Below are 14,004 nucleotides of genomic sequence, written 5' to 3'. Positions count from 1 at the left end.
TTGTGGGCTTAGTTGCTCCGTGGCATGTGGGATCTTCCTGGTCCAGGGATTGAACCTGTGTCCCCTGCATTGGCAGGCGGATTCTTAACCACTGTGTCACCAGGGAAGTCCCTAGAATGGTCATGTTTATATCTTCAAAAACATCTGGGTAGAATTTTGATAGGAATTGCATTAAACCTGTTTATCAGTTTGAAGAGAATTGACATCTTTTGTTGAGTCTTCCAATCCATGAACATGGTATGTCTCTCCAGTTATTTAGGTCTTTGATTCTTTGATCAGCATTCTTTCAGCATACAAATCTTGTGCCTGTTTGATAGATTTACACTTAAATATTTTTTCTATTTTGAAGTGGTTATGAATGGTTTTATATTTTAAATTTTGATGCCCATGTGTTAATTGCTAGTATATAGAAACACAATTGATTTTTGTATATTAATTTTGTATACTGCAACTTTGTTGAATTCACTTATTTGTTCTAGGAAGGGTTTTTTGTTTATTTTGGTAGACTCCTTAGGATTTTCTACAAAGACAATCATGTAATCTGCAAATGGGGACAGTTTTATTTTTTCCTTTCTGATCTGTATGCCTTCTATTTCCTTTTCCTGCACTTTTGCACAGGCTAGAACTTCCCACACTATGTTTAAATAAGTGATGAGAGTGAACATTTTTTCCTAGTTCCCAAATCTTAGGGAGAAAACATTGTCTTTCACCATTAAGTATAATATTAGCAGCAGTTTTTTTTTTTCTTTCTTTCTTTTTGTAGATACTTTTATCAAGGTGAGGACATTTCACTTTATTTTAATTTTTCTATGTTTTTATCAGAATGGGTATTGAATTTTAGCAAATACTTTTTATGCATAGGCTGATATGATCATGTTATTTTTCTTCTTAGCCAATTAATATGTTGATTGATTTTAAGTATTGAACAAGTTTACTTCCCTTGAATAAAACACATATGGTCACGCTGTATAGTTCTTTTGCGTATTGCTAAATTCTGTTTGCTAGAATTGCTGAATTTTATTTACTAATATTTTGTTAAGGATTTTTGCATCTATTTTCATGAGGAACATTGATCTCTAGTTTTTGTTTTGTTTTTATACTGTCTTTGTCTGGTTTTTGTATCAGGGTAATGCTAGCTTCAAAAGATGAATTGGTAAGTGTCCCCTTCCTCAAATAGTTTCTGGAGGAGATTGTGTAGCATTGCTGTTAGTTCTTTAAATGTTTGGTAGAATTCTCCAGTGAAATCACTGGAAAAAATTCTAGACCTAAAATTTTTTTTTTTTTGAGAGTGCTTAAATTATGAATTCAGTTTTCTAATAGGTATGAGGCCATTCATATCACCTATTTTGTGTTTGGACAGTTGTTTTAGTTTGTATTTTTTAAGGAATTGATCGTTTTGGTCTAAGTTGTCAAATTTATGTGTGTAAGTTTTAGTATTCCTAATTATCTCTTAGATTTCTTCAGGGTCTCTAGTGATATCCCTGGGGTTTTTTTCCCTGATTTTGGTAGTTTGTGTGTTGTTTGTCTTGCTAGAGGTTTGTCAATTTTATTGATCTATTTAAAGAACTCTTTGTTTTATTTTTAAATTGTTCTTCTGTTTTAAAATTTTATTATTTTGTGCTTTCTATTATTTCCTTCCTTTTGCTTCCTTTGGGTTTATTTATTTATTTATTTATTTATCCTAGGTTCTTGAGGTGGAAGTTTAGATGATTTATTTGACTTTTCCTCTTTTCTAATATAGCATTTTAGTGACTATAGCTTTTGGGGTGTCCCACAAACTTTGCCATCTTGTAATTTCATTTAAAATTTTTTTAAAAAATAAATTTATTTATTTATTTATTTTTGGCTGTGTTGGGTCTTCGTTGCTGTACATGGGCTTTCTCTAGTTGCAGCGAGTGGGGGCTGCTCTTCGTTGCAGTGCATGAGCTTTTCATGCAGTGGCTTCTCGTGTTGTGGAGCACGGGCTCTAGGCACACGGGCTTCACTAGTTGTGGCACGTGGGCTCAGTAGTTGTGACTTGTGGGCTGTAGAGCGCAGGCTCAGTAGTTGTGGTGCACGGGCTTAGTTGCTCTGCGGCATGTGGGATCTTCCCGGACCAGGACTTGAACCTGTGTCCCCTGCATTGGCAGGCGGATTCTTAACCACTGCGCCACGAGGGAAGTCCTCATTTTAATTTTAGTTCACTGTACTTTTTATTCCCTTTGAGGCTTCCTCTTTGACTGATTATTTAGAAATGTGTTATTTAGTGTCCAAGTGAATGGAGATTTTCCTGTTATCTTTCTGTTACTGATTTCTAAATAGTTTGATTCCACTGTGGTTGGAGAATCCAATCTATGATTATTTTATTTATTTATTTGTTTTTTAAATTTTTGGCCACACTGGGTCTTTCTTGCAGTGTGTGGGCTCTTTGTTGCGGGCTTCTCTCTAGTTGCGGGCTCAAGAGCACGTGGGCTCAGTAGTTGTGGCATGCAGGCTTCTCTCCAGTTGTGGCTCGCAGTTTTGGTTGCCCCGTGGCATGTGGGATCTTAGTTCCCCGACCAGGGATCGAAGCCGCATCCCCTGCATTGGAAGGTGGATTCTTAACCACTGGACCACCAGGGAATTCCCGCAATTCTTTTATACTTGTTGAGGTTTGTTGAAAGGCCCAGGATATGGTCTGTCTTGGTATATGTTCTGGGGACACTTGAAAAGAATGTTTATCTGCTGTTGTTGGATGTAGTGTTTTTATAAATGTTAATTGGACCCTGTTGATTGAGGTATCATTGAGAACTTCTATATCTTTGCTGCTTTTCTTTTAAGTTTTTTTTAATACTTATTTTATTTTTGGCTGTGTTGAGTCTTAGTTGAGGTATGCGGGATCTTTGTTGGCGGCATGCAGGATCCTCCCCTGTGGCGTGGACTCCTCGTTGTGGTGCGCGAGCTTCTCTGTAGTTGTGGCATGTGGGCTGCAGAGTATGTGGGCTCTGTAGTTGTGGTGTGCGGGCTCCAGAGCATGTGGGCTCTATAGTTTGCGGCACACAGGCTCTCTAGTTGTGGCCCGCATGCTTAGAAGTTGCAGCGTGCAGGCTTAGTTGCCCCGCAGCATGTGGGATCTTAGTTCCCTGACCAGGGATCGAACCCGCGTCCCCTGTATTGGAAGGTGGATTCTTAACCTCTGGACCACCAGGGAAGTCCCTGATTAGCTATTCTTTTAGGATAGGTCTGCTGGTGACAAATCCTCCTTAGTTTTCCATCATCAGAGAAGGTATTGATTTCCCACTCATTTCTCAAACTGTTTTTTAATTTTTAAAACTTTTAAAAATTTTATTTATTTATTTTTGGCTGAAGCAGAAGTAGTATATGACATTTAATAAGAAAATTTTGTAAAATAAATTAATGGAGAGTGGAGGACTTTCCTATTAGATAATTCAAACGTACTATAAAGCTGTTGTTATCAAACATGTTCAGTATTGACATAGGAGCTGGAAAATATATTAATACAGAATAAAAGTATAGAAAGAGATCAATTATTTGTAGACACCTAAAAGTAAAGTAAAGTAAGTAAAGTAGTAAAGTAAAAGTAAAAGTAAAGTAGTAAAGGAGTCATTTCCGATAAGTGGGGAAAGGATGGATTATCTCATAAATGATATTAGAATAATTATCTAACCATGTATAAGAAAATAATCAGAGTCCTGCCTTGTGCCAGGTAGGCATAAGTAGTAAATTCCAGATGGATTAAAAATCTAAATGTGGAACACAAAAGTATTATAAGAAAATATAGAAATAATCTTGAGAGTGGGGAGCTTTCCTAGGTAAGACAGAAATCCCAGAATTATTTAGGAAAACACTGATAACTTTTACAGCATAAAATTGTGAAATGTTATATATTTAAAGGCTAAGGTAGGTGATGAAAAAATATTTGTAATACATAACAGTCATATATTATCCTTTATATATTGATATTCTTTAATATCCTTTATATACTGATAGATATTACAAATTCATTAGAAAAAGATATTCAGTATAAAAATATCAAATATATGAAGAGTCACCTCATTGATTTCAGATGACTAATGTAAAAAGATATAAGAATTAAAACAAATACTGTACCATTTTTACCTGTCAGGTTTGGTGAAATTAAAAAGTATAATATGCAGTCCTGGTGAGGGAAATAGGTACTCTCATATCCTGTTAGTGGGAGCAAAAATTGTAGCAGGCTTTTTGGAAGATAATTAGCCATGACCAAATGTGCCTGTTTTTGAGCAGAGAGATAGGTGTATATAATCGGAGGGAAAAAATAAGAAATAAAATGAGCTCAACTTAAAAAAAACCACATTTATTTATTTATTTATTTATTTGACTGCACTGGGTCTTCGTTGCAGCACGCAGGATCTTCGTTGTGGCATGTGGGATCTAGTTCTCTGACCAGGGATCAAACCCGGGCCCCCTGCATTGGGAGTGCAGAGTCTTTACCACTGGACCACCAGGGAAGTCCCTGGTGGGGACTGGTAGTCCCTCTATATAATTTTTTTTGAGTATTGGAATTTAGGTGATTTTTTTATTTTGGGTTTTTTTGTATTTTCCAAAAAAAGTAAATCAGAGGAGCTAAGTTATATATACTTGTTGCATTAGTGAAATATGTAAACCAATTTGTGTGTGTGTTTTAGATTAATATTATGTCACTATTACCAGCTTTTAAAAGAGAAGGCTATAGAATGTAGTACTACCTCTTCCAAACTGTATTAAGTTGGGGGAACTGAAGTGTAAGGACATCTTTTCCCAGGGTAAGAATTCAAGAAAAGCAGTCTGGACGTGAGCATTTTGGGGTTTTCTAGCAAACTCCTGAGATTTTATCCATAGCTTGAGCCTTTCTTCTAGCCAGTTTGATGATGATGATGATGATAAGCAAGGACAATCTTTTTAAAATCTGTATTTCTGTTTTTCTCTGACAGAAATGACATCAGATGTACCATCACTGGGTCCAGCCATTGCCTCTGGAAACCCTGGGCCTGGGATTCAAGGTGGAGGAGCCATTGTCCAGAGGGCTATTAAGCGGCGACCAGGGTGAGTTTGAGCGTAGTATGTTACAAACGTCTCTCCTTTAAACCAGCCTGATTTTGTTAGTCGCTGAACCATCTGTTCCTAACCCTCTTACTTCTTCTGGCTACTTACTACACTCCTATCAGATAACTTTCTTTAGTCCCAGGATTTTTCTCTGTATTGAATTGATTTTTTTATCTTAGTTTCTTAGGAGCAGTTTTGTTTTTTTAAAACAAAAATCTCTAAGAGGTAAAGGACTCTGGCTAAGCCCAAAGATTTCACCATTGCTGAGAAAATTTCACTGCTTTCATTAAGCTTTGTATCTGCATTCTCAAAATTTTTTTGGTAGGCCTTTTTTTTTTTGGCTGCGTTGGGTCTTCGTTGCTGCACGTGGGCTTTCTCTAGTTGCGGCAGGCAAGGGCTACTCTTCGTAGCGATGCATGGGCTTCTCATTGCAGTGGCTTCTCTTGTTGCACAGCATGGGCTGTAGGTGTGTAGGCGTCAGTAGTTGCAGCACATGGGCTTAATAGTTGCGGCGCAAGGGCTCTAGGGCGCGTGGGCTTCAGTAGTTGTGGTGGTCAGGCTCCGTAGTGGTGGCTTGTGGGCCCTAGAGCGCAGGCTCAGTAGTTGTGGCGCACGGGCTTAGTTGCTCCGCGGCATGTGGGATCTTCCCAGACCAGGGATCGAACCTATATGTCCCCTGCATTGGCAGGTGGATTCTTAACCACTGTGCCACCAGGGAAGTCCCTGGTAGGCTTTTTACTTTTCTGAATTTAGAGAATGCTGAACTGTAGAATATGTCTCCTTTAAGTTATTGATATGTTGCCTTGTTTGGAACCTAGAGTCCATTCAGTTCCAAAATTATTTATTAGATGCCTCATTAGTGTAAGTCATTGTGCCGATTGCTACTAGGATACAAAGGTAAATAAGTCACAGTCTTCGTCTTTTAGTTGCTTATGTTCTGAAAGGGATAATCATTACACACATAAATATAATTCAAGATAGAATACGCCAGGTTTGCTAAGAAAGGAACAAATACACTGCTGTGTGTTTCAGTGTATGGAAATACCACCATTGGTTGGTAGAAATTGGGAAAGGCTTCAGAAAAGAGGTTGCTTTAGAAAGGCCTGGAAGAATGGGTAGTATTTTACCTACTTTTTAAAGCATTAAAGTATTGAATTTTTTTTCTTTCTTTTGCTTTTAATAATTATGTAGCTAGTGTTATAACTAGTCTTTAAGTTTCCTCTTACCAGTAGTAATGCAAGAGTGATCCCTGGGTTAAGGTGTTAACATGAGTAACATATTAAGACTTGCTATGTCTCCAAGAGCTTTATACATTTTAACTCATTTATTGAGGTAGCTGGTGAATAAGTAACTTACCCAAGGTTTTAAAGCTAGTAAGTGGAAGATCTATGATATGAACCTTGGGAGGTTAGCTTTATTGTCTACTCTCTTAAACACAGTGTTATGGTTATATATAATAGCAAACAATTAGAAGCAGTATTATCAAAATTAGGGGATTGGTTGAGAAAGTTGTATTGAAAATGTACAGCTATTAGAAGTGACAAATATGTATTGGTACAGAAAAATGTTTACAGTATATTGAGAAAAGAGGTTACAGGGGCTTCCCTGGTGGCACAGTGGTTAAGAATCCGCCTGCCAATGCAGGGGACACGGGTTCAAGCCCTGGTCCGGAAGATCCCACATGCCACGGAGCAACTAAGCCCGTGTGCCACAACTACTGAGCCTGCGCTCTAGAGCCCGCGAGCCACAACAACTGAAGCCCATGTGCCACAACTACTGAAGCCTGCGTGCCTAGAGCCTGTGCTCTGCAACAAGAGAAGCCACCACAATGAGAAGCCCTCGCACCACAACGAAGAGTAGCCCCCGCTCACCGCAACTAGAGAAAGGCACACAGCAACGGAAGACCCAATGCAGCCAATAAATAAATAAATAAATAAAATAAATAAATATATTTTTTAAAAAAAGAATAAAATTTAAAAAAAGAGGTTACAGTGTATGTAATATACCAACTCTATCAGAAAAAAATACATAAATAACGTGTGCATAGCAAAAAAACTGAAAGGATACTCATCAGATGTATGGGTGATGGGATTATGGGTGATTTATTTTTTCTTTTGTTTTTAGTTATTTCTAGATATTCTGAAGTGAGTGTGTTTTATTGATAATCAGGAAAATATATTAAAATAAATAATATACATTTTTTAAAAGAAAGATTGGAAAATATAGAAAGAAGACTAAAAGAGCAATAGTCCTACTACCCAAAGTCATCTCCCATCAGTTTTTTTAGTGTAATTACTTCATTCTTTATTCTATATGTAGATTTCTTTAAATAGTTATAATCATATAATTATGTAGGTTTATATAGCCTGGTCTTTTCACCTAATTGTATAAAATAACCTTTTTTCCATATTGTTACATATGCTATAGAAACATAATTTAAAATACTTACATAGAGGGGATGTACTTAATTGCAATTTTGGGACACTTAAACTGTTTTGAAGATTTGCTGTTATATGTAATGCTTAATGAATATCTTTGTACATAAATTTTTTTCTCTGAGTTATTTCTTTAGGATAGATTCTTAGAAATGGAGTTATTGGGTAAATAGGTAGACTTTGACAGGTGATCTGGGGCTACAGAGAGGAAGAGGAATGGACACTTTCAGGGTTGATGCTATGTACTTCATATATAACCCATTTAGAGGCCCATAATATCAGGTTATCACACTAGTAGAGATCATTGGGTTAAGGTGGTAACATGAGTAGTGTTTTAGTTTAATGGAGTATAGAGATTAATAGGAGATTGGCCTGTCTCGTTACCTATAATGTTGCCTAATCCCTTGAAATGAAAGTCACCTCTGCTTTCACTAAACATTTAAAGCTTAGTGATTGTGCTCTCCATATGACGCTTTCTCATTCTCACTTGTATATTTATTTGTCTAGGCAAAGAATCCCTTGAGGGCAAGTCTTTTGTTTTCACCTCATCTAGCACAGTATCCGGAATGTAGCATATATTACATGTTCATTAGGTGAATGAAGGAGAGAAACATTATTTAACAACCTTCGGGGAATCCCCTGTTGGTTCAGTGGTTAGAACTCCGCGCTTTCATTGCTGAGGGCACGGGTTCAATCCTGGGTTCAGTCCCTGGGAACTAAGATCCCACAAGCTGTGCAGCGCAGCCAAAAAACAACCAACCAACCAACCAGCCACCCTCCAGAGGTCTTAAAATCACTCCCTATGGAACATCACTGTTTTGAGAGATGTTTCAGAGAGCTTAACATAGCCTAAAGCAGACTATAGAAGTGAAAAACGGACCTGAATTATTCATATTAATTTTTTCTTGTCTTTTTGAGTTGATCCTGCTCCTTTTGTAGAGGTTGTACTGTGATGTAAAACTTTGGCAAAGGTGGATTGCTACCCTAGGAAAATGAAAGGTAGCAATAGGTATTCCTTTTTGATTGGCCAATTTCTTTGCCCAGTTTGGTACAACAAGGAAGAGGTAATATAGCTTTACTTATTCCACTTCCTCTTTTCCTTCTTCCATCTGAGTGGGTGTTCAGATAGCTTGTGGATTTAGAATTTTAATTTTTTTAATGTTCTGCATTTTCAATAAGCTTATAATATTTTTTGTTGGCTTTCCCCAGATTGGATTTTGATGATGATGGAGAAGGGAACAGTAAATTTTTGAGGTAAGATCTTAAAAAACTTTCTCTAGATTTCTGATATTAAAAATTAGTTCATTATCTTTATATTTCTGACTCATAATATTTTTGTCTTTAGGCCTAAGGAGAGTGCTTCATCCTAAAACTAAAATTACCTATTATATTATACCCCATAAAATTTTCAAGCATTCTGGTAATAGCTCCAGAGGAAAGAGCTCAATGAGGGGAGAGCAGAGAATTTACAAGACCCTCTGTATCAGTTATCTATTGTTGTGTGGCTTAAAAAGAACAATGATTTATTATTTCTCACAATTCTGTGGATTGGTTAGATGGTTATTCTGCTGATCTTGCCTAGACTCACTCATAAGACTGCGTTCAGCTGCCTTGTCAGCTGGGAACTGGACTCAGCTGATAAGGCTGGGTATCTCTTTCTTTGTGGTCTTTTATCCTTAAGGAGGGCAGACTGAGTGTCTTTACATGGTGATGGCTGCAATCCAAAGGGCAAGTCCCAGTCTAAATGCTTATCAAGCTATTGCTTTGGATTGACATTTGCTGTTGTCCCATTGGCTAAAGCAAGTCATGTGTCCGAGTCCTGATTCAGTACACGATGGTGCTACACCAGGTAGTGAATACTGCTAAGTGTAATTAGTTTGGGGGTCATTAATGTACTAATCTTTCATGCCTTCTAATACTCATTGACTTCTCCTACAGAGCAGGAATTGGAATTTGTATCCTTGAGTAGTGAATCTTCTGGAGAACTGGAAATGGACTTTTCAATATATTGATGAAGGAGTTCTTTCAGAGAAGGGAAATTTTTATTTTTGCTTATGACCAGTTACTTGGCTTTGTTTTTAAGTAAGGAAAGCAATAAGAGTCAAAGAATGGAAGATAACCTTGACTGCAACCTGCCTTTTTTCTTTTCAAATTTGAAAATATTACCTAGGTAGTGTCTACATTGCAGAATAACAAATATTTGAGAAATAAATAAAGGAGCCCTGTTTTTTAAACAATTTATTTTATTATGTGAGCGCCCAGGCTTCATTATTTGTTTGTTTTATTAACTAAGTTCTTAAAAAAATATAAACATTATTTTGCAAAATTTTTAAACAGTGCAAAGTTATATGTAATGAAAGTACATCTTCCCTCACTTCAGACCTTCAGAATCCTTCCCCTTAGACAATTATAGTTTCCAGTTTATTAAGTATCCTTCTAGAAATATTCAGTGCATATGTAAGCGTATTTAAATGCACGTATATGTGTGCACATACACACACTCATTGTCTCCTCAGGTTTTGTTTTTACACAGAGGATGCCCATATTGTAAACTGCTTGCCGTTGTTTAGTTTTATATTGCTTAGTTTAGTCAGTTACATCTATCTGTGTGTCTTTTTTTATTATTGTTGTTGTTTTTGCAATGTTTAAAGTGAAAGCTTGTGTTTCTAGCTACTGCCTAGTCGCGGAACACTGCCATATATTCTTGAAAACAACAACCATGATTTGGCCACCATAAAGAGGTAGTTGCAAAATATTGGAGAAAGCAGTTTTCCAAGAGAGCTCTTGAGACTTAATGAGTGTCAACAAATGTGAAGAGGGGTAGAGATTTCAATTTCTGTTCAAGAATAGACTTTTTTCATACAGTTCCATTGGGAATTCCTCCAATTAGGAACCCCTAATTATAATGATAAATACTGTTAGTGGAACTGTGTTGTGCATATGAATGGGGTAGAGGTAAACGCTAGTCTTATTTATACCTATCAGTTAGCTCTATCCCTGAGTCGTTGCTTCCATTTCCACAAAATCTGGTAGTCACAAACTATATGCAAATTTTAAAAGGTTTATTTGTCTTTTCCCCAACCATAAAAAAAAGGTTTTCATAATTCATCTTACCAAGTAGGTCATTATGCCCAAGTGAGGCATCACCAATTTTTTTTATTTGACCATCAGTACTTTTTTTTTTGGCCTCACGGCTTGTGGGATCTTAGTTCCCCAACCAGGGATCGAACCCATGTCTCCTGCAGTGGAAGCGTGGAGTCCTAACCATTGGGCCGCCAGGGAATTCCCAGTAAATTTTTTTTTTTTTTAATTGGAATTCTCCACTTTGGTCAATGAGTGAAAGTCTTGTTTGCATTGTATCTGTAAATCAATATTAAATCTCCTTGGTGGATGAAAGCTGTAATTTATTACCTCTTTTCATCACTTTGTTCAAGTGTCATTTTTTAAAAAAATTTATTTATTTAATTTATTTATTTTTGGCTGCATTGGGTCTTCATTGCTGTGCGTGGGCTTTCTCTAGTTGCGGCGAGCGGGGGCTACTCTTCATTGTGGTGCACATGCTTCTCATTGCAGCGGCTTCTCTTGTTGCAGAGCACAGGCTATAGGCATGCGGGCTTCAGTAGTTGTGGCACATGGGATCTACTAACTAACTAACTACTGATAGTTGTGGCTCGTGGGCTCTAGAGTGCAGGCTCGGTAGTTGTGGCACACAGGTTTAGTTGCTCTGCGGCATGTGAGATCTTCCGGGACCAGGGCTCGAACCTGTGCCCCCTGCGTTGACAGGCAGATTCTTAACCACTGTGCAACCAGTGAAGTCCCAAGTGTCATTTTGTTATATTCTCCAGACAACATCTATAAAATAATTTTTAAGAATATGAAGGCTTTGAAATTCTAGGTATAATATCAGAGTTGCTAGTATCTAGAATAATGCTTCTCAAATTCAAACAAATGCATGTACAAATCTGCCAGGGGTTCTTGATAAGATAAAGATTATAATTCATTAGGTCTGTGGTAGTGCCCAAGATTCTGCATTCTAATAGATTACTAAGTGATGCTGCTGCTTCTGGTCCACTGACCACACTTTGAGTAGCAAATATCTGGAAGATTCATTCTTGAGATTCAAAATTAATATGAAAGGACTTCCCTGGTAGTGCAGTGGTTAAGAATCCGCCTGCCAATGCAGGGAACACTGGTTCAAGCCCTGGTCCGGGAAAATCCCACATGCCGCGGAGCAACTAAGCCTGTGCGCTGCAGCTACTGAGCCCACGTGCCACAACTACTGAAGCCTGCGTGCTTAGAGCCTGTGCTCCGCGACAAGAGAAGCCACTACAGTGAGAAACCCACACACTGCAATGAAAAGTAGCCCCTGCTAGCCGCAACTACAGAAAGCCTGTGCACAGCAACGAAGACCCAACGCAGCCAAAAGTAAATTAAAACAAACAAACAAACAAACAAAATTAATATGTAAATTATAGGTCTCTTTTTTTCAGCTTAGATCACTGTTTTCATTAAAAGTTTGTAGCATCTGATTTACAGTATATTTTGTGTCTTAGAAACCCTTTGTCCTTGAGCCCAAATTCCACCATACCTCCATGTTTGCCCGTCGTTCTACTTCTGCTTTCCAGTTATTTTCAAAAATTTTGAAAATTCTTGGGGTCAAATTAGTTGAGGATTTATAGCCTGCGAAGGAGCAGTATAAATTCTGGCTGTAATTTTTTTAAATTTATTTATTTATTTATTTATTTATTTATGGCTGCGTGGGGTCTTTGTTGCTGCTCGCGGGCTTTTCTCTAGTTGCGGCGAGCGGGGGCTACTCTTCGTTGCAGTGCATGGGCTTCTCATTGAGGTGGCTTCTCTTGTTGCGGAGCATGGGCTCTAGGCATGTGGGCTTCAGTAGTTGTGGCTTGCGGGCTCTAGAGCGCAGGCTCAGTAGTTGTGGGGCACGGGCTTAGTTGCTCCGCGGCATGTGGGATCTTCCCGGACCACAGCTCGAATCCGTGTCCCCTGCATTGGCAGGCGGATTCTCAACCACTGCGCCACCAGGGAAGCCCTGGCTGTAATTTAATAACTGGTTTAACTGCGAATTTTGTGAGTCTTACATATCTCCCAAAAGCTCTTTCTGCCCAAAGTTGATAGGTCTTTGCTATATCCTGTGACAGTGAGTGAGAAGAGGAAAATTTAGATCATCCAGAGAGTAGAGTAATGTTTTCAGAGTTAGGTTTTCCTCCTTCAACACATCCTCCTTTGCGGTTTCTGTAGTAGTAAACAAGATTTATCAGCTTATTAAATAGAAGTTGTTGAGATGAATGGATTGTGTTTCCTTAATCAAAGAGGTATAAAGTTCATTGTTTAAATCATAATTTAAGTCTCTTAGAAACTTTTGCACATCAAAGGAAACAGAGTGAAAAGGTAACCCATGGAATGGAAGAACGTATTTGCCAGTCCTATATCTGTTAAGGGGTTAATTTCCATGATACTTGAAGAACTCCTGCAACTCAATAACAAAAAAACAACCTGATTAAAAAATGGGCAAAGGACTTTTAATAGACATTTCTCCAAAGAAGATATACAAATGGCCAAAAAGCATATGGAAAGATGCTCATGATCACTAATCAGAGAAATGTAAATCAAAACCACAATGAGTAGGCCATTAGGCTGGCCACCATCAAAAAACCCGGAAAGTAACAAGTGTTGGTGAGGATATGGGGGAATTGGAACTCTTGTGTACTGTGGGTGGGAATGTAAAATGGTGCGGCCACTTTGGAAAACAGTATGGAGGTTCCTTGAAACATTAAAAACAGAATTATATGATCCAGCAGTGCCACTTCTGGTTATATATCCAAAAGAATTGAAAGCAGGATCTTGGAGAGATATTTGCACACTTATGTTCACTGCCCGATTTTTCACAGTAGCTCAGAGGTGGAAGCACCCCAAATATCCGTTGACAAATGAATAGATAAAGAAATGTGGTATATACAGCTAGTGGAATATTATTCAGCCTTAAAAAAGAAGGAAATTCCATCACATAGTACAACATGGATGAACCTTGAGGACATTATACTAAATGAAATGAGCCAGTCACAAAAAGATAAATACTGTATGATTTCACTTATATGAGGATCTAAAGTAGCCGAAATCAGAGAGACAGAAAGTAGAATGGTGGTTGCCAGGAGCTGGGCGTGGGATGGAGGTGGGGAGAGTGGGAAGATGGTGTTCAGTAGCTATAGAATTTCAGTTTTTCAAGGTGAAAAAGTTCTAGAGATATTTTGTACAACAGTGTGAATATATTGTAGTTAGCACTACTGAATTGTACACTTAAAAATGATTAAGATGGTAAATTTTGTGTTACACGTTTTTTGCCATAATTAATGAAAAACAAAAACAAAACAATCCCTAACCTCAGTGGTGTTGACAGGGTAGTCAGCTGTGCCCTCATGAGATCATCATCTTTTTTTGGAATGTCTGATAAGTAAGAGTAAAGGACACATTAGAAACCAGACAAATAATAGTCATGGGTTTTTAAGTT

General features: G+C 37.8%; 1 protein-coding gene across 4 annotated transcripts in view; it reads left to right on the top strand.

The window, feature by feature from the left end:
* ARNT (aryl hydrocarbon receptor nuclear translocator) overlaps positions 1 to 14,004 on the top strand; it is a 63,981-nt gene that overhangs the window by 19,744 nt on the left and 30,233 nt on the right. For all 4 annotated transcript variants that reach the window (XM_068540731.1, XM_068540730.1, XM_068540729.1 and 1 more), the window contains exons 2-3: positions 4,932 to 5,043; positions 8,688 to 8,732. In XM_068540731.1, the coding sequence (XP_068396832.1) occupies positions 4,932 to 5,043; positions 8,688 to 8,732 (157 nt within the window). The remainder of the gene's footprint in view (positions 1 to 4,931; positions 5,044 to 8,687; positions 8,733 to 14,004) is intronic.

This window comes from Eschrichtius robustus, chromosome 3 (genome assembly GCF_028021215.1).
Source record: "Eschrichtius robustus isolate mEscRob2 chromosome 3, mEscRob2.pri, whole genome shotgun sequence".
NCBI classification, from domain to species: Eukaryota; Metazoa; Chordata; class Mammalia; order Artiodactyla; family Eschrichtiidae; genus Eschrichtius; species Eschrichtius robustus.
The sequence above is the reverse complement of the archived record's forward strand: the minus strand, read 5'-3'. Positions and strand labels throughout refer to the sequence as shown.